At 45.3% G+C, this 18016-nt stretch overlaps 1 protein-coding gene across 2 annotated transcripts in view; it reads left to right on the forward strand.

Moving 5' to 3' along the window:
* Positions 1–2039: 2039 nt before the first annotated feature.
* wnt7bb (wingless-type MMTV integration site family, member 7Bb) overlaps positions 2040–18016 on the forward strand; it is a 36340-nt gene continuing 20363 nt past the window's right edge. Inside the window, exons 1-2 of one of the 2 annotated variants that reach the window (XM_086109333.1) lie at positions 2040–2171; positions 12167–12393. In XM_086109333.1, the coding sequence (XP_085965459.1) occupies positions 2098–2171; positions 12167–12393 (301 nt within the window). In that variant the 5' untranslated portion in view covers positions 2040–2097. Of the gene's footprint in view, positions 2172–5748; positions 6194–12166; positions 12394–18016 lie in introns of those variants that run through there. The other variant, XM_086109332.1, reaches the window with a different exon arrangement.

The raw sequence follows: 18016 nt of genomic DNA on the forward strand, positions 1-18016 counted from the left end.
GTTTGTACACAGGTCAACCACAATATTAGGGACACGTGCCGTCCGATTGACATGTCACGCGAGGGCCATAAAGCTTCAGAGAGGCATTTCGGACCACGTTAATTACGGCGGCGCAGAACTGCTTTGCATTACAGCGAGTGCGTGTTTCTGAGATGTCGGTAGTCTCGTTTCGCGACGTGACTCAACAAGGGTGAAAGCCAGCTCCTGCATCGAATCTCTCGAGATCAGGGGAAGGCAAAGTTTGTGATTAGTTGGGTCAACTCGGAGCGGCCCGGTGGTCCGGTGGTTAGCGCGTCGACCTCACAGTGCAGAGGTCATGGGGTCAATCCCGGCTCCGGCCTTCCTGTGTGGAGTTTGCATGTTCTCCCCTCCGGGCCTGCGTGGGTTTTCTCCGGGTATTCCGGTTTCCTCCCACATTCCAAAAAACATGCATGGCAGACTGATTGAACTTCAAATTGTCCCTAGGGGTGATTGTGAGCACCGATGATTGTTGGTCTCTGTGTGCCCTGCGATTGGCTGGCAACCGGTTCAGGGTGTCCCCTGCCCAAAGACAGCTGGGATAGGCTCCGGCACCCCGGCGGATCGGAAAATGGCTGGATGTATGGAAGTTAGGTCAACTCAAAACTTCAAGGCGACAAAATTGACTTTAAATTTCAAGTTGGGCAATTCAAAGACATATTTTACATTTTGCTCATGTGAAAAATGCCCTATTGTCGTCGTCGTCCCCCCGCCCCCCCCAGCCCCCACCCCCTCCCCAATGTAAAGCAAAAACAGCTCAGTAAATTGTTTTGGAGATTGTTTCGTGTATAGATGTTAATACTGTATATTTAAAATTCGTTAACCACCCTCCTCCCAAAATACAAGTTGTGTGTGTGTGTTTTTTTTAACAGGATAGGAAGGAGGAAGCTCGACCGCACATTCGAACCTCTCAATTGCGTGATGCTCCTTCCCATGGTGTCCGCAACAAGACACAGGCTGCTCCTGCCGTGTAAAACCATCCAAAACATGCACAAGCAAACATGTGGCGTTCGCATCTTGCTTTGGTGAGGTTTCACTTCGAAGAGTACTTCCCACACTTCGACAGCAGGGGGAGTCTTGTGACGTACACACGCCTGGCACTCGAGACTTGGCGTGCACATCTGCTCAGAATTCAACCACAATCAAGCCCCAGTGATGGGAACGTTTTCTCCTTCTTTTTTTTTTTCTCGTCTTAAATGTAATTTATGTCGCTTTGCGCGCAATTTATCACCAATCAGCGTGACTGACACATCCTGAATGACTTCTCCCGCATCCCTGACGCCAGTTCTGCGTTCGCCGTGTTGTTATTAGTCATTACTGTTCTTATTAGTCACGCCGCTGCTTTGTGGAAGAGACATTCCACTTGCGAGCTTAGGTTTTGTGGGACGTGCTGTTGTGGCGCAAAAAAAAAAAAAAAAAGCCGCAAACGCGCAGTGGTCGTTCGCAAAGCGACAAAAAGCCCCCCCCCCCTCTCTCTCTCTTTGTGTGTATATATAAAAGGCATCATTTCGCATCATCACTTTGTTGTGTTGCAATAAGGCGAGCGTGGAAGCCAAAGCCCGGCCCCATTATTATCTGCATATCCACGCGTGGAAGGAGGAGGGAGGAGAAGGAGGAGGAGGAGGAGGACGACGAGAAGGCGTGCACCTCTCCCCAAGGCTTTCCTTACCTGTCTGGCGTCAGGACACTATGGAGTTAATTTAAAAGAAAGGTGCACAAGGGAATACTTAATTAGAGCAAAAAGGGGGACAGGACGGAGCAAGAAATCCAATCTCCTTTTGGAGACGTCCACCAGCTCATCTCACCTGCTGCTTTTTTTATTTTATTATTATTATTTGTTGGAACCGGCGGACCGCACCATGGACTGCACCCAGGGGACGGTTCCACACGAGCTCGGTGCAGCGGGATAGAGTCGCCATGCGTGCATGTGGAAGGGTTAGTTAGTTTGTTTCGTGACTTAAGTTCCAAGGCCTTCATTGTGGGGTTCGGGGGAGTTGGGGTGGCGGGGGGAGCAAGTGGCTTCGTGCTTACGCATCCAGTACGTACAGTGCATGGCCCACGGACGGAGTGGCAACGACCATGCACGAGCCCCTCCGAACCTGGACCCTGTACCCCGTGTTCCTGTACTTGGGCATCATCTACCTCTGGCTCGGGTGAGTTTTACTTGGCGTGGAAAGATTTCAATAAACGGAGCCAAGCTTATGCACACACGAAGCTGCTCCGATCAACATTAAATGAGGCACGTCGGTTCCTTTTGACGTCGTGCGTCGTTGTCATTCCCAACCATTCCTTCCAGTTGCCGTCTGCAGCCATGCGTACCCTTTTTTTTTTCTTTAATAGCACCACGCTAGAGTTGTATTTCCACATTCCATTGGCCCCAGACTGAGTTTTTACCTGTTTAGCTTTAACTCTCCTCATCCCTCCCCTTCACTGCCTCCGCTCACTTTAGAAGAACACACAAGAAGACGCACACAAGCAGCGGAAGGAATCACTGAACAATTTACAATCGCGAGGGTTGATTGTTGCACCTTAAGGGCAGAAGTCCCTCATAGTTGAGAACCCCCAGTCGCGAATGTTAAAGAGCACGCCGAGGTGAATAGTAAGAGAGCATGACACTCTAAAAACATTAAAACGCAGGATTCAAAGTGACCCATTTTAAGCCGAAAATAAGCAGGTGTTCTCCCCAAGGGTGCACCAACTTGGGGAGAATACACGCTAAACGCTAAATGGTAACGATAATCTTCACAAGCAAAAAGCATGATATTTACATTGCATTTGTCCCCTTTTCAAATTAAAATCACTTGTCTCCAAATGTGATTTTTCTTGGTGTGTCAAAAATGTGAAAAAAGAAATTAGGGAGGAAAAAAAAATGTGTGGTTGCTGTACACCATAGGTGTCAAAGTCAGGTCCTGGAGGGCCGCTGTCCTGCATGTTTTCCGAGTCTCCCCGTTGCAACACACCTGATTGAAATGAACAGGCTTGCGCAGAGCTGGCTGATGATCTGATCATTTGAATCAGGTGAGTTGCAACAGAGAGACTTGGAAAACATGCAGGACAGCGGCCGTACAGGACCTGACTTTGACACCTATGCTGTACACTCTTAAACCGATGGGTGAAAAAGAAGAAAACTCAAATTGGGTCAAAACAGAACCAACCCAACATTTCTGTGTTAAAAAAAAATTACACAACAAATTTCTTTGTGGTTGTTTCGTCCAAAAACAAACAATGTATTTCTCATGAATTTTGCTACAAAATAACTCATGTTTGGGTTGCTGCCACCAATTTTTTGGGGTTGTTTTGCCATGTTATTTATTTGACCCAAAAAGTTCGGTTGGTCCTGCTTTGACACAATTTGTGTTGCTTTTGACCCAATATGCAATGCGATCTTAGAGCTCGTAATTTTGCACTCTGTTTGCCACTACAAAAAAGTTTCATTCACTCTCGTGTTGGACCAAAAAGAACCCAATTTAGGGTAAAAAAATGGACTGATCTCCCAAGTGTGTCAATTTAACGCTAGATTCTTGGTTGTTTTGCACAAAACAACACCCAAAATGATTTTTGTAAAAAAAAAAAAAAAGCCCCAAATTTGATTCTTTTTTGCACAAACTCAAAATGGGGTTGTTGAACAATTGAGAAAATTGGGTCAAATTGAATCAATCCGTTTTCGACAAAACATTTTGAGCCAATTTTGTTTTTTTGTGTGTTGCACTTGCTGGCATCAAATCTAAAAAATGAATCAAATCTATTTGACATCTATAAGATCTGTGGCTCTCTTCCCCCTTTTACCGGTCCGTTTTGGATACAGAATTCAGTTGTGTAAAACACACTAGTTGCCGTCCTACAAACCACCTTCGACTTCTATTCGCCGTCTCTTGGAACGAAGCGTGAGCGGAAATCCACCTGCCACACGCCGCTATTTTCCTCTGCGTTGCAAAATATCAACATTGCTCGCTGGATGCAAGCGCACGCTTGTAACGTGTCCCGCCGGGCATCCTCCAATTGTTTGTTTGTGCAGGTGTGCCTCATGTTGTGGCTGCTGGTGAGTGTCTCGCCAGATAGAAGGATAAATACATAAGTAGGGAGGAGGAGAAGAAGCTCATGTGGAGTGGAGCGTGAAACACACTTCAAGCTCCACAGATGCTCATATCACATGACATTGTACTTCCAATATGTGGTGTGGTGTGTGTGTGGGTGGGGGTGGGGGTGGGGGGGTACTCTTACTATGTTTACCAAGCCCGACCATTTAGCTCATTCCTTCCATCTCTTTACTTTCTCTAAATCTTTCATTGTACCCACTTCATTTACAACGACTGGAGCCTGCAGGTGTCGACTGACAGGCCCATAGCAACACACACACACACACACACACACACACACACACACACACACGCACACAAAGGCTAAAATCTGTCCAGCTATTTCATTTCCCTGCCCCAGCTCTTTAAACATCTTGACAGGACTGCATCCTGACAGCATTCATGTTCTAGCATCACCTATTCTTCTACTCCATAAAGCAGTGATTCTCCAAGACTGGTATAGGTGGACTTGTGGTATGCGAGGAATGTCTGAATTAAATGTGTCAACAATGCAAAAATAGATTTGTCTGTTAATGCAATTGAAAAGTTGTTGTTTGCAATCTAGTCGGGTTCATTTGTCAAGTACAGTTCTGTTGTATTTAACTTTGAAGTAAGATGCACAGAATTTCATCTGATCAAGTTGTTTTCAAACATTGAGTTGGGTAGATTCTTTTATTTCACCTTCATGGCAACTCGTTGGAATTGATGAACACCTGGGCCTGCTACGCTACTGTACTTTAGTTGGAATTGGTTTGAAAAGCTTGAGAATCGCTCTACTCAAGCATAATACACACACACGAGTGAGTAAATACTGAAGGGCCGTATTTAATTTTTACATTGGATGGATGGATGGGCTGGGTTATATTTGTAAATAAGGTTTAAAAAAAAGTTATATACTCAGTATTAAAAATATGGGGGGGGCTTATTTTAAATTAAGTAATGATCATTCAATTAATGTAATACTGAACCAAATATTAAATACATCTGTGAATTGTGTATTTTTTTTCAATCGATTATTTACAATAAATAAACAAATCAAAATTTCAAATGACATTTTTATCAACCAACATCATGAAAACAGCCAGATTAACTTCCTACTTGATACTACTACACAACACTTGATAATGTAAATGCTCTGTGGGTCCGATGAAAGAGCAGAGTGGGCCATGTGTAGCCCACTGGCCATACTTTGCCAATCCCTTCAATAAAGGCTCTTTTAAAGGAGGGATTTTGAGCAGGATAATGCAACTTTGTGCTATTTTAGCTCTCTAGACAGTGTCGGTTGGGAATAGTTGTCATATTCCAGCCCAAAGCTTGCACATAACACCAACTTGTGGATGCACACTGACTCATCGCGCCCCCAAAAAATGTGCTGATTTGACCCCTCCTCTTTTTGCGCGCGAGGGGCTGCGATGACGGTGTTTGTTGATGTTTGGGAGGGATTTCGGGGGGTGGGGGGGGGTGGAGAGAGAGGAGTGCGGTAGGTTGATGATGAATGAAACCTCGGATCAGTGTCACCACCCCCCCCCCCCCCCCACACACACACCTCCCCGCCCGCCACTCACACACACACACACACACACCACCAACCTCTTCCTATTGTCCCACCGTGGCAAAGTGGGCGGACTGCAGTCGTCTCCGGCCGCCCAATGGCAGCCGCGAGTGCGGAGTCGAGCGCGCACAGGCACTTTTCTGCCATGCGAGGTCCCTGAACGCATCACCCACCACTACCGCAGCCGCCGCGGAGACATGTCAGAGCTCACCCCGGCCCCGGTCCCGCTCACTCGGCCACGGCAGCTCGGAGCGGCGTGACTTGGGAGCTGGATTTTTTTTTTTATAATTTATTATTTAAAAAAAAAGAAATAACTGGGAATTAAAAGCAAAGGAGTTTTGTTGTTGTTGCCGTCGTTTTCTTTTTTGAATTATTATTTGTGATTTGATTTTGAAAGTGCGCTTCCCCATCTTGCTCATCCCCCGCGTGAGGCGCCTGAGCCGCTTTGGCTCCTCGATGTCATCATGATCCTGTTCTCGTCGCGCAGTGTTCTGCTGTCAGTCTACTACCCGCAGATCTTCCTCATCCTCACCAGCGGCAGCTACCTGTAAGTCGCCGCCAATTAACCGGCCGCTTCACGGAGGGCATTCACCAAGTCAAGTTCGTGTGACACCTCCACTGAACACGTTCCGTGAAAGTCGAGTGAACCGTTTTTTTTTGGGGGGGCCAACTTCTTTCTGCATGCCGGCTTCATTTTGGCCACAGAGTGGCAGAGATGTTCAGGAACAAACGCCGAATTGGCGAGACACGTCGATCGGTGTTATCTTATGACCTCACCGTCCCAGCGAGTCCATTCATCACTTGATTGACACCCTAAACGCAGCGCGGCTTTTAATTAAACACCAATCATCCCTGCAGGATCCGGACTTGCAAAGTAATTACCAAACCATTCTTTCGCTCTTTCGCTTGTTTTCTCGAGTCCTGCCCGCTTCCTCTGCTGCGCGGAGACCCCAAACCTGCTGCTAAAATAGATGTGTGGTTTTTGGTGTTTCCCCTCCCCACAAAAGTTAAAAGTGGGCTCCGCTCGCTGCATGCGCACACACAGCCCCGAGTCATGGCTTGCGCATTAAAGCCATAAACGTGTTGTTTATTTGGATTATGCAAGTTTCCTGTCGGGGTGGGGGTGGTTGGCACGTCTGGCTCACAGTTCTGAGGTTCGAATCTACCTTTTTTTTGCGTGGGATTAAAAAAAACTGCCTGAAAACATGAAGGTTATGTTCATTGAAGACTCAATTGTACTTTGATGTGAAGGTGAACTTCAGTGGTTGTTTGTGTAGATGTGCCTTGTGATTGGCAGGCGACGAGTGCGTGGGGTGGGCGGGGGCGCGGTGAGATCGGGTCACACCTATCTGACCCAAATGGGCCTTAAGCAGAACGTCACATGAACCAACTGGAAAACAGGTTGGCGGATTTCTGGCGAGCGTGGAAGGGGGGTTGGGGGGGGGGGGATGATGACATGGCGCAGTTGTGATTTGATAAAGGTATTGTTAGCTTGCACCAATATGATGTTAGAGGAGAGAAAAGCGTTTTCTGTCTAATTCCATCAGGTAAGATTAGCAGCTTGTTGTGGTCTCGCGACAGACGCCCTGTAAATAAAAAAAAATAAAAAATGGAGCTCACAAATTTTGAGGCAACACATTTTTTGTAACATTTTAAATTGGGCAATTCAACAAAATAGAAAACTGTTGTCCCTTTTTGTCCCCCAACTTAAATACACAGCATAAATAAAAAAAAACAGCACATCTTTTTGCTTGCTTACTTGTGCTAATTACCGTTTGTTACCAAAAATGTTAATAATTTCGATTTTAAAGATGGTGTGGTGTACAAAGCCAATTATTATATAAATCAGTATGTATTGTATTGTATCGTATTTGGCTTGTTTTGTGGTTGACCCAAATCACAAGGAAACGTGGGATGGGGTCATCTTTGGTAATTCTTGTGCAAAGTAAAGACTCTGTAGGTGCTTTGTTCGGGTCTCCTGCCAGTGACGACATCAGAAGGAAGTGCTTGGTTTTGTTTGCTCCATGTACAGCACTTTGTATGCAGCGATGGCTGTTTGAAAGTGCTCTATAAATACTGTTGTTGTTGTTGTTTTGCCGAATGCACAAGTTGGTGGCGCTGAACCCCTATGAGGACATGTCCTATAGAAATTCATTCTGTGAGCATGTTTGTAACTCAGGGCACTCAAATCGAAAATGCAAATGCCATTCATGAATTAATGCTGCAATTCAGTTACTTGCGCTGCTCCTTCTGATGTGTCTGCCTTGGACACCGGAGGGCAGGCAATACAGTCATGCAGACAAAAGTTTCGCAACTACTTATCATGACTCGGTAAGATGCTGTCATATTTCGCACCAGTGATAAAGAATCTACGCCTGTGAGTATTGCTCTAATTTGTCTACGAGTTGCTTCACTGTTTGTGTTCAAATATCCGTTGCTGGAAGGTTTTTGAACTATTGATGTTGATGGGTCGAATGTCACCAGCGACCTCCATTGCATGTTAGCATGAAGCTAACACGGGCCTTCATTGAGGCTATTCAGTTGTTTTAAATACACAAATGTGTAATTCTATTTGTTTTATGTTGAGTTTGACAGTAAACGTCATCCGGAAGTGGCACGAAACAACTTGAAGCCTCTTGTTCGATTCATTACTCATTCTTTGACAAACCGCGGCTTATTGCGAATCGAGCTGAGTTCAGTTCACTGCCACCATCCGGCACTCATATCAAGTTTGTGCTCGCAAGTCAGCCGGATAACAGCTTGTATCTCAAAAAACATGTCTGGCGGGTCACTCGTATCTCGATGCACGGCAGTTTTTTTTTTTTTTTTTTTGAGGATTGTATGCATCTGTCCATCGATCCATCTAGCCATGGTGAGTGGATAGCGCACATCCCATTCAGCCCTCAAGCATACCATTTCCTGCTCTTAGGGTGGGGGGGAGGAAGTAGTCGTCCATCTAAGTTAAAATGTGTCCCAGCCATGATTTTTGTGAGTGCATTCCTCTGTAAGATTCATGCCTGGGAGCTGAAGCTGTGTCAGTGCGGCTCACACAGCGCCCCATGTGACGACGGAGAAGGTGGCTGCGCAATAACGTCTGCCGTGACGTCGGCCGCCCACTTTGTCTCAAGGCCACACGACACAGTGATGTAAGAGCCTCTCGCTAAGACGGATGTCCCCCCCCCCCCTCCCCGCTCCCCACCCCTCTTTTTTTTTTTGGGTTGTACTTGTCAGGTCACGTTGGCAAAGATGTCGAGCGGAATGTGGGTTTCCACTCTGAGTCACTCGGAACGGAAGTGGAGTTCCCAGCCTCTCTTGATCAAAAATTCTGCCTTCCAAAGATAGTAAAGCGCAGGTATTACTGTGGCTGCCCCAGCGCTGTGATGTACAACTGCGCCGCATCATCGCCAGAGTTAACCAGTCAGCCGCCACACGCCCAAGTCATCAAATAAAATGACGACAGGACAACTGTTGTGGCGCGTTTGCGTGCCGCTGAGCGCCTCCCACGATTTTTATGACAGGAGCTCAATCACCTCCTTATTGTCAGCGCACGTTGCCAATTGCACGAGCTGCCTCGACGGCTGAGTTCTCTTTCATAGTCATAGCCAATGAGCGCATTGAACACAATGAGTCGGGTTTGTGTGGATGGGATGTCGCGGTTGCCACGGGCAACCGCATACGCCGGTGACGCCGGGGTCAGCGGAGCAGCAAGAGGGCGATGAGGTCAATGACATGTACAAGCTAACAAGGAAATATTTTCTTTTTTTTATTTTATTTTATTTTGGTACAAGCAACTTTTTTTACGTCGTGCAAATTCGGAGCTTTAGTTAATATTTGGAGATTTTAATTGCAACAAAGGTTGCGCACTTATTTGTATTGTGGGCCCGCGCTCAGCCTGAGCGCAGTGAGGCAACGTCACTTTGGTGGCAGCTGCAGTTGGGGTTCAATTTGCTTTCTCTGTCTGGGTGGAAAAAGCCGTTGTCAGAAAGCGAGTTCTTGCCATCCATCAAATGTTTTGCTCTTAATCTCCAACCAAGAGGTTTTTTTTTTTTTTTTAAATGTGTGCGAGAGCTGAAATCCATGTTGGAATAAGTCTGGTGTCATGATACCTCTTTCTGCGTCGCCTCGCTGTGTCAGCGACTTCATACTTGACTCGGTGCCACCCATTCCCTTCGCCCCCACCTGAAAGTTTACATCCGTGTGGTTGCGATAGCTCTTAAAAGTCGCAGGCATTGGCGAAGCGCTAGAGTGGGGGGGCCTCCGGGGGTTGTTGATTAGGGGGAGAGGTTGGGGGTGTGGGGGGGGGGGGTCATGAAGCCAGATATAACTGATTTGAAGGTCCATTTTCTGCTTTTTCTGGGGCCCCCAACCCAGACCCCCCCCCCCCCCCCAAGGATAAAAGTCTATCTCCGCCACTGTTCGCAGGGTGGGCAAAGTTGTGTTTGGTGCTAATCTGTTTGGCTGCAAGCGTCTGCTTGGATATCGTCGCCCTATTTTGTGTGTGCGCGCGCGTGGGATGGAGGGGTGTCATCTCGTAAACGACATTTAGTCACCTATCGATTCAGATGTTGATAATGCGCCCCATGTGCTTGTCGTTAATATAAAAGGGCTGCAAATCATAAGGAATAGTTAATTTTTTATTATTATTTTTTTCTTCAAGATAATTGGCGATAAGATCAAGTCTGCCTCATCACCAACATGACACGCACAGAGATGCCTCGTCTGGCAATAGGAATCATCACCAGTGGGAAGCGGCTTTGAGGGGTTCCATAATTTATTGGGTTCCTCTGTGGGGGTTTCATTGGTGTTTTCTACACTTGCGAGGTTTCCATGGACATTGACGAGCCATCTATTGAGTGTATTTTAAACGAGAGCATATGTGGGATGATGCTGTCGACATCACTTGCTAGATGACAGTCGACACAGTTCTGTTCTCGTTCCACATGGCCACATGACATCCCGACACCACTCTTACAAAGGCAGCGGGACGCACTTCTGTGGATTATTTGTTTGTCTGTAACAGATTTTTATTTTTTTTATAATTGTCATTCTAACGCGCAAGGTAGTGGTTCTCATGAAACGGCACGTGACCCATCGTGCAAGACTTTTTTTTTTTTTTAAAGTCTGAATTATTTCGACTCATATATTTCTGTTATTTGGAATAACTGTCAAGTGAAGAGAGTATTAAAAAAAAATTATGTCCTCGTTCAAGTTACAAAAAGCAAACGCGCCTTCTGATGTGAACACAACACATCTGTGATGTGACACGCAAGCGTCCAAAGCACGACGTCGCGTAGCGTGAACCAAAAAAAAAAAAAAAAAAAAAAGACGTCACATGGCAAGTCAATATGGTGCTCGTCTTTTTGTCATCTCATGTCACCGTAGTAGCGGGGGCGGGAGGGGAGGAGGTTGAAATATTTTGAGGATATGAGACAACGCTCCTCAATCTCTTTTCACGTCTTTCACGTCTTCCTGAAGATGATGTCACGTCATTGCCGCGTGTCATAAATGAAGCGTCTGGCGTGGCTGAATGACGACGATCACCACGTGTCAACTTTCGGCTTTGCGTTTCAAGTGGGATTTTACAGTAATTCAAGTCAAATATAAAGAGCGCACCCATGCAGATTCAGGGTTGTCCGTCGTCTTCCACCCCGCATATTGGGGTGCATATATGTGGCTTTTGGCCACGTATAGGTCGGATGGATACGGATGTGTCACGTACATATGCGATTTATAGCCACGTACGGAAGAAGCCCGAGTTAGATTTGAAAATATGGAAATTGTAACTGTTCACACTGCATGAAAAAAAAAAATCTGATACATGTCGCCTGAAACAAACAAACAAACAAAAAAATGGAATTGGGCTGCAATGATGAATATAGCCTATGACAATTTTAACTTTTTTTTTTTTTTTTTTAATATACTACTAGATTCCTATTCAAACTCGATAGAAGCCAGCCAGAATATGATCGACAGAGAAGCTTTTTGTTCTGGAGCTCCAATGCCTGTTTGTATGATGATGAGTGTCCAAGTTCAAATAGATTTGTCATGAAAATGTCCATATCGAGGGAAAAACTCAACTGCTGAAGCAAGTTTATCCGAACCTTTTCACACCAAGTGCCACATTAAAACAAAACAAAACGGAATGAGGATGAGGGGCCTTCTCATGTTCATGAAACTTCGAAAACCAAACCGGTGTACTGAAGTCCAACATGTGCTAAGCGGTTCGCTAATATCTATCAATTCTTTTTCTCATAACATTTGCGGGCCACGGCTTTAATTTATTATTAGGATATGCAACGGGCAATAAAACAAACGTGTAGCTGGCCTAGATTAAAGGCTTTCACTTCACTATGGAAGGTGCATCAATCAGTGGTTGAAATGAATCATACTGTGGAGAGCCTCACACGAGAGCCTTCTTTTGGAAGGAAATTCGAACAGTTTCAGTCACAGTGTGCGTGCACGCATGTACAATATTCTCTTCTGACAGTTTTTTTTTCTCTCTGTCTCTCCCTTTTGGCAGGGCCCTGTCCTCCGTGGTGGCTCTGGGCGCCAACATCATCTGCAACAAGATTCCCGGGCTGGCACCTCGTCAGCGGGCTATCTGCCAGAGCCGCCCGGACGCCATCATTGTTGTGGGCGAGGGCGCCCAGATGGGCATCAATGAGTGTCAATATCAGTTCCGCTACGGACGCTGGAACTGTTCGGCGCTGGGGGAGAGGACGGTCTTCGGTCAGGAGCTGCGTGTAGGTGAGTCTGGCTTCTTTTGCAAACGGCGGCGACTGTTTTTGTTTTTACGGGGCTTCTGTTGGGAGCTTTGCTCAATGATACGGCATTGTTTGCAATTTGAGTGTCTTCTGTCAAGTCTGGAAACTATTATGTCTATTCTAGCTAGCTAGCTTGCTGGTTAGCGTTCATATGCTGAATATGAATCGCTCTTAGTTGGAACTTTGTAGGAAAGTACATAGACAGACAAATATGGGGTCGGTTTTCTACTTTTGATGGATAATATTTTCTCTTGTTGCCGTTTGAGTCTCAATGGAAGTGTTTCCCCATCCCCCAGAATGTGAATTGTAGAGTGTGACTGTGTGAAACGTCCCACGTTGTTTTATGGTACGGTCCCGTCTTGTCTATTCAGGCCGCCCGACATCATTCTACATGAATCCAGGAAATAGCCGGACTCAAATTGGTTGGACAAATACGCATGTTTTTTTTCCATGACATCAATCACATTGCCGTTTTAGTCCTCATGAACGTGTTCCCATTATCCAAGAATGTAAATGGTAGAGTCCTACAGTTCCGGTGTATTCTCCATGAACCAGAAAGCTGCCTAAACAAAATAAATATTGTCGACAAATATGCTGCTACGTCATTAAAAGGAATGCCTTCCCGCCTTTGTCATATGAATCATGATGGAACCATTTCCCCTTCACCCAAAATGTAAAATGATAGTGTCCTGTCTTTCTGTTCGAATTGTCTTACATCATTCTACAGACACCAGGAAGTAGCCTAACCCAAACAAATGGAATGCCAGCTACAATTATGGTATGTACTATCAACTATGGTATGTAAATGGTAGAGTCCCGTGTCCGAGCTATGCTATCTCTGGTCAAATTCGGAACCAGGAAGTAATCTCCCTCAAAATGGGCAGGCAAACGCAAATATGGTGGATCGTTAAAAAAAAAAAAAAGAGAGGAAAGATATTCCAATTGTGCTCAAGGAGTGTAGCTGCGACAGAAGACGATACTGAAGTTCGATATCGCATTTCCCAGCGCTGACTTGAAATGAACGTTTGCGACCGGCTACGAAAGTTAGCGTGCAGATTTGGCCACAATATTTTTGCTTCGGGTTATCTCGACAGACATGCATTTAAATCTCAATCCTAACATTTCCTCAACCTTGACTGCAGATGGAAGTCCCGTCTGTCTATTCCAAATGTCTTCGCGCAGGGGTGTCCAACTCCGCTCCACGAGGGTCCCCGTCCAGCGTGTTTTAGATGTCGCCCTCCTCCAAGACACTCGATTCAAACGTGCCGCTCATCAGCAAGCCCCGAGAAACCAGATAACGATCCTGATCGTTTGATTCCGGCGCGTTGGAGGAGGGAGACATCGGAACCGGAAAGTAGTCTGCGACCGTAACAATACGACAGACGATTCGAATTTTTGCCGTGGTGCAAGTGTCATCACCATCCGCCAAGTGTTCTGCGAACATACCGATGGACCAACAAAGGACCTATATTGACGGTTCAAGTGTTTTGTTTTGTTTTCCGCGACACATCTGTGTTTGTCTCACAAAACGGGTGTACAGTATGTCAACTTTGGACTGGACAATCGTATGACCGCATTAGCTTTGAGCTCGGCGCTTGCGATCCTCTGGTGATACGATTGAAAGTTCCGATTTTCCAACTTGTCTAGAGCCATCCTATTGTCTCGCTTTAAAGCGCATGAAACTGGTGTTACCAGTCCCTTCTGCGGTGTATGAAAATGTGGCTCTTCAGAGGTCAAACCCAAGCTGCACACACACACCGCACGGTCCAAAACTCCAAAGCAGCAAATGCTGCATTTCGCCTCGCTACAACGCCGTGGCAAAGCCCGCCGAAAATCTACATTTGAAAAATGATATTGCGGCACAGAGGACAGCTAATGGTGGCATTCGAAGCCAACGAGTCGGACACATCTGTTTTTAATTGCGTGGTTGCTATGCTTCTTCACGAGTGCAGAAAAAAAAAAGATGTGAAGCAGACGTTTATGAAAAAAAAAACCCCCACGCTTGTGTGCATTGTTTTTGTTTTACAGTTTCTGTCATGTCACTTTGTGGCCGTTATGTTGCGGCCGGGTTGCGCATGTAGGCCAGTGGTTCTGTTTCAAATCACTTTGCCTTTGTTGTGAATGTGCTGCTTTTTGTTTCGGTAGCGCTCCTGCGAGTGTTCGACACGACTCCCAAATTCTCATCATTTCCATCAATGCATGATGATTTGAGCAAAAATGTTTGGCGGGGGCGGGGGAGGGGGGGGCTTTCTATCCTTCTGATGCCTCTGCTGCGTCTGTGTTGATTGATATTTGCGATGCGTAAGTGTGGCCGCGGTTTCACCCGAAAGTGTTTAGTTCTTGGTACTTTGTGGGATTATTAAAGATTACTTTATTCCCTCGAACTTCTGTAAAAAAGGTCATGTGATTCTTGTAACTCAAAACTTGCACTTGGCTCTTGCAAGAAATTTACTCTTTTTTTTTTTTATACCTGGAATTAGATTCGATGTAAAAAAATATATCATTTAAATTCCAGGATAAAAAATAACCTTCACCTATAGAAATTTTTAGTTCATGCTTGTAAATTCCCCTTCATTCACGTTTAGATTACGGTTCAAGTAAACTTTCATCATTGTCCAACGCAGTCACCGAATCAAGATTTTGTAGATTTTTTTTAGTACGAGTGCAGCCGTCCGGATAAACTTTCCCTGTCTTTGCGCCTACGCTTGCACGAGAAGATTTGCGTGGTTCGTCATGAATGGATCCTGTTTTGCGAAGCTTCTCAAAGCCCTCGGGAACAGAAAAAAATAGTCAGCACTCTAGAAAAATGGTAAAAAGTTGTAAAACCTAACCTGTAAAATGTTAATGGCCTCAGGTCAGTCCGAATGAGACACAAAATGAAAAAAAACTTCCTTTCAGAGTAAAAAAGAAGGCTCAGCAGATTAAAAAAAAAAACACCAAAAAAAACCCCAGCACACTGCAATTTTATATCAACACAATACTTCAAGAATCACTCAACATGGCTTGTTCTACAAGAAGATTACAGTTTAAGTAGTTGCGGAGTAAAGTCTATGTTGGATTGGTTGAGAGTCGTAAAGTTGAGGTCAACGGGTTGTTTGTACAGAAGGATGCGAGGGTCAAAATGGCCGCCGACCAGCAAAAATAAGTAGCTCAAAGTTGTGGCTGTGTTTGTTTGCGTGTGCGTGTGATCACTTAGCTGGTTTTGTTGCTTCAAATCCACCCAAACAGAACCAGCAGCGTGTCCAAGGAAAGAACAATGACATCAAAGGTGCTTCCTAGAAGAGCGTCTTGAGTCAATTAAATATCCATCATATGAATCTTATTATTTCCCACTTTTCATGCTTCTGGTTTTTCTTGCCTCCAAGTCATCTCTTGGAGATTTTTTTATTTTTTCCCACCACAGGTGTGACACCTCTTGCTCCTTTTACCTATTTTCACTTCCTGCTTCCTGTCATTCACTTCCTGGGTCAGCCTAGCAAACCAGACCGGCAATTTTTTTTTCTACTTTGTAGGCTTCTGAAGTACAGTAGAGTAGTAGTAGTTTTCATGTTGCTAGGAGAAAGCAGCTAAGTAGGGTTTAAAATCAGCTTTGTCTTCCTGCTCGTTTGCATTGGGTTGCGAAGTCCACTTGCGCTTGGCTGTCTATCGTTTTCGAGGAGCCCGCTGATTGGTAAGCTAAATGTGTGCTCATGTTTTTGAAAAAATGTCAGGTCGGCACGGTTAGGAGGCAACAAAAGCGCGTACACCCTTAAATGAAAATATCCCGTTTGGTCCCAAAATGTTGTGCTGACCGTAAAGTATCTGTATGTGCCACATAGTAGAGCGCAATGAAGAAGAACTCACTATAGGTATGTTACGGCCTGGTAGGCTATCGCTGAGTGCTCTGCTGCCTCCGATTTTGCCTTCCTAATCAGAAAAATATGAACAGGTACTGCGATGCACGGTTCATCGTTCTCCCTCTATATCGTTAGCTATAGCGCACATATTTTGAAGCAATCGTTTTTTGACAATATTTACTCATTGCAATGCCATAGTTGCTGATGTACTTTTCAGCCGTTTATTGAACGCTTTTTTGACAATATTTACTCATTGCAATGCCATAGTTGCTGATGTACTTTTCAGCCGTTTATTGAAGGAGCTGTTGTGGGCCACAGATCACACTTGGAAACTCACACACAAACTCGACGAGCTTCCACACTGTCTCGCCAGCCTTGTAGAGACACAGATACTACACCCCATACTGTATTCTGTTATGTTTTCAAAAAAACCTTTGTGCGCGCAAATATGTTGAAGGGATTCGTTGTTGTCATTGGATGCATGGAAGTACCAGTACAGTGCCATTTTCAGCCTTATTTTCCGAGGCGCTGGTTGCATAAATGAGCCTTGAGTCAATGAAGAATCCCCAATCGTGCTGAATGATGTGACATGACTTGACGGGTGTATATATGTGTGTTTAGAGTTGTTGATGAGGTATTTTGGTCTCATCCAACGAGAGATGAAGCTCTCCGGTGCAGTAGACAGGAAGGCTGCGCATTCACTTTTGGCAGTCCTTTTTTTTCAGCTACCCGCTCGGTCGGTCGCCATGGGAGACCACAGACGGGAGCGAAGAATTCCCTTGTCAGTTCTAGACGCCGTGGAAAAAAAAAAAAAAAACCCCAAAAACAAAACTCGCCTACTTTAAACACCTGCCATCAACATCTTTGCCTGTGCTATTTTTCCAGTATTTGTCGTGTTACTTCAAATTGGCCAAGTGGACTATGTTATGGAATTCTTTAGCAGTGCATATGAAATCATGGAATACACACACAAAAAAAAATGTTCCAATTCCATCCCAAAACCATCATCATCATCATCATCATCATCATCATCATAATTAAATGCAAGGGAAAAGCTGTTCTGCTCCCATTTAAGTTATAAACTCAAATCCCTCCAATGATGAACACTAAACCTTTCCCCCCGCAACGTGATCCCGTCTTAGTTTGGGAACAGCGAGTGAGGAGCTGAATATCACCGCCGGTTTGCGCTCTGATGGCGCGCATGTTATTAGCGCTCGGAAACCCGATCGGTGTTGATGTTCTGCCGTATATTCAACGCAGGCGATTGACTTTCAGAGCCTGAGCAAGCCTTTTGTCACCCAGGTTTGAGTGTCCCAACGCTTGCGCGGATTTTGCCAACATTTTGGGCTCCTTTGTTACGCTGCATGTGACACGGCGCACGACGACAGCTTCAAGCGGGAGGGAGACTTGAAACCTCCAGCTCGGGCACGTCTCTTGTTTCCTCTATGGCAGTCAGTTTAGCTTCTCATCTTGAGCCCGAAGGTGCCATATTGGCGTTGTGCATTGAGTCATGAGTGATTTTGAGTCACCTAAAAACAAGTTGCAGGGTGCTAGAATGACCTTGAGCGCATTTGCCTTGCCGTTAAATGTCAACATTATTACGCTTTCAAATTATTGCAATGGCACACTGGCAGGGCTCTCAACTGACACCAACTTAATTTTCAGTCTCGTGGAATTGTGATTCGGCGTCAGGGAAGGGCATGCGGATTAAAAACTGTGCCACACAAACCATGCGAGTGACTTCGCTGTGGCGATCCATGAAAGGGAAAA

The sequence above is a fragment of the Hippocampus guttulatus genome, chromosome 4 (assembly GCF_054856545.1).
Source record: "Hippocampus guttulatus isolate MCC_2025c chromosome 4, RoL_Hgut_1.0, whole genome shotgun sequence".
In the NCBI taxonomy this organism is placed as follows: domain Eukaryota; kingdom Metazoa; phylum Chordata; class Actinopteri; order Syngnathiformes; family Syngnathidae; genus Hippocampus; species Hippocampus guttulatus.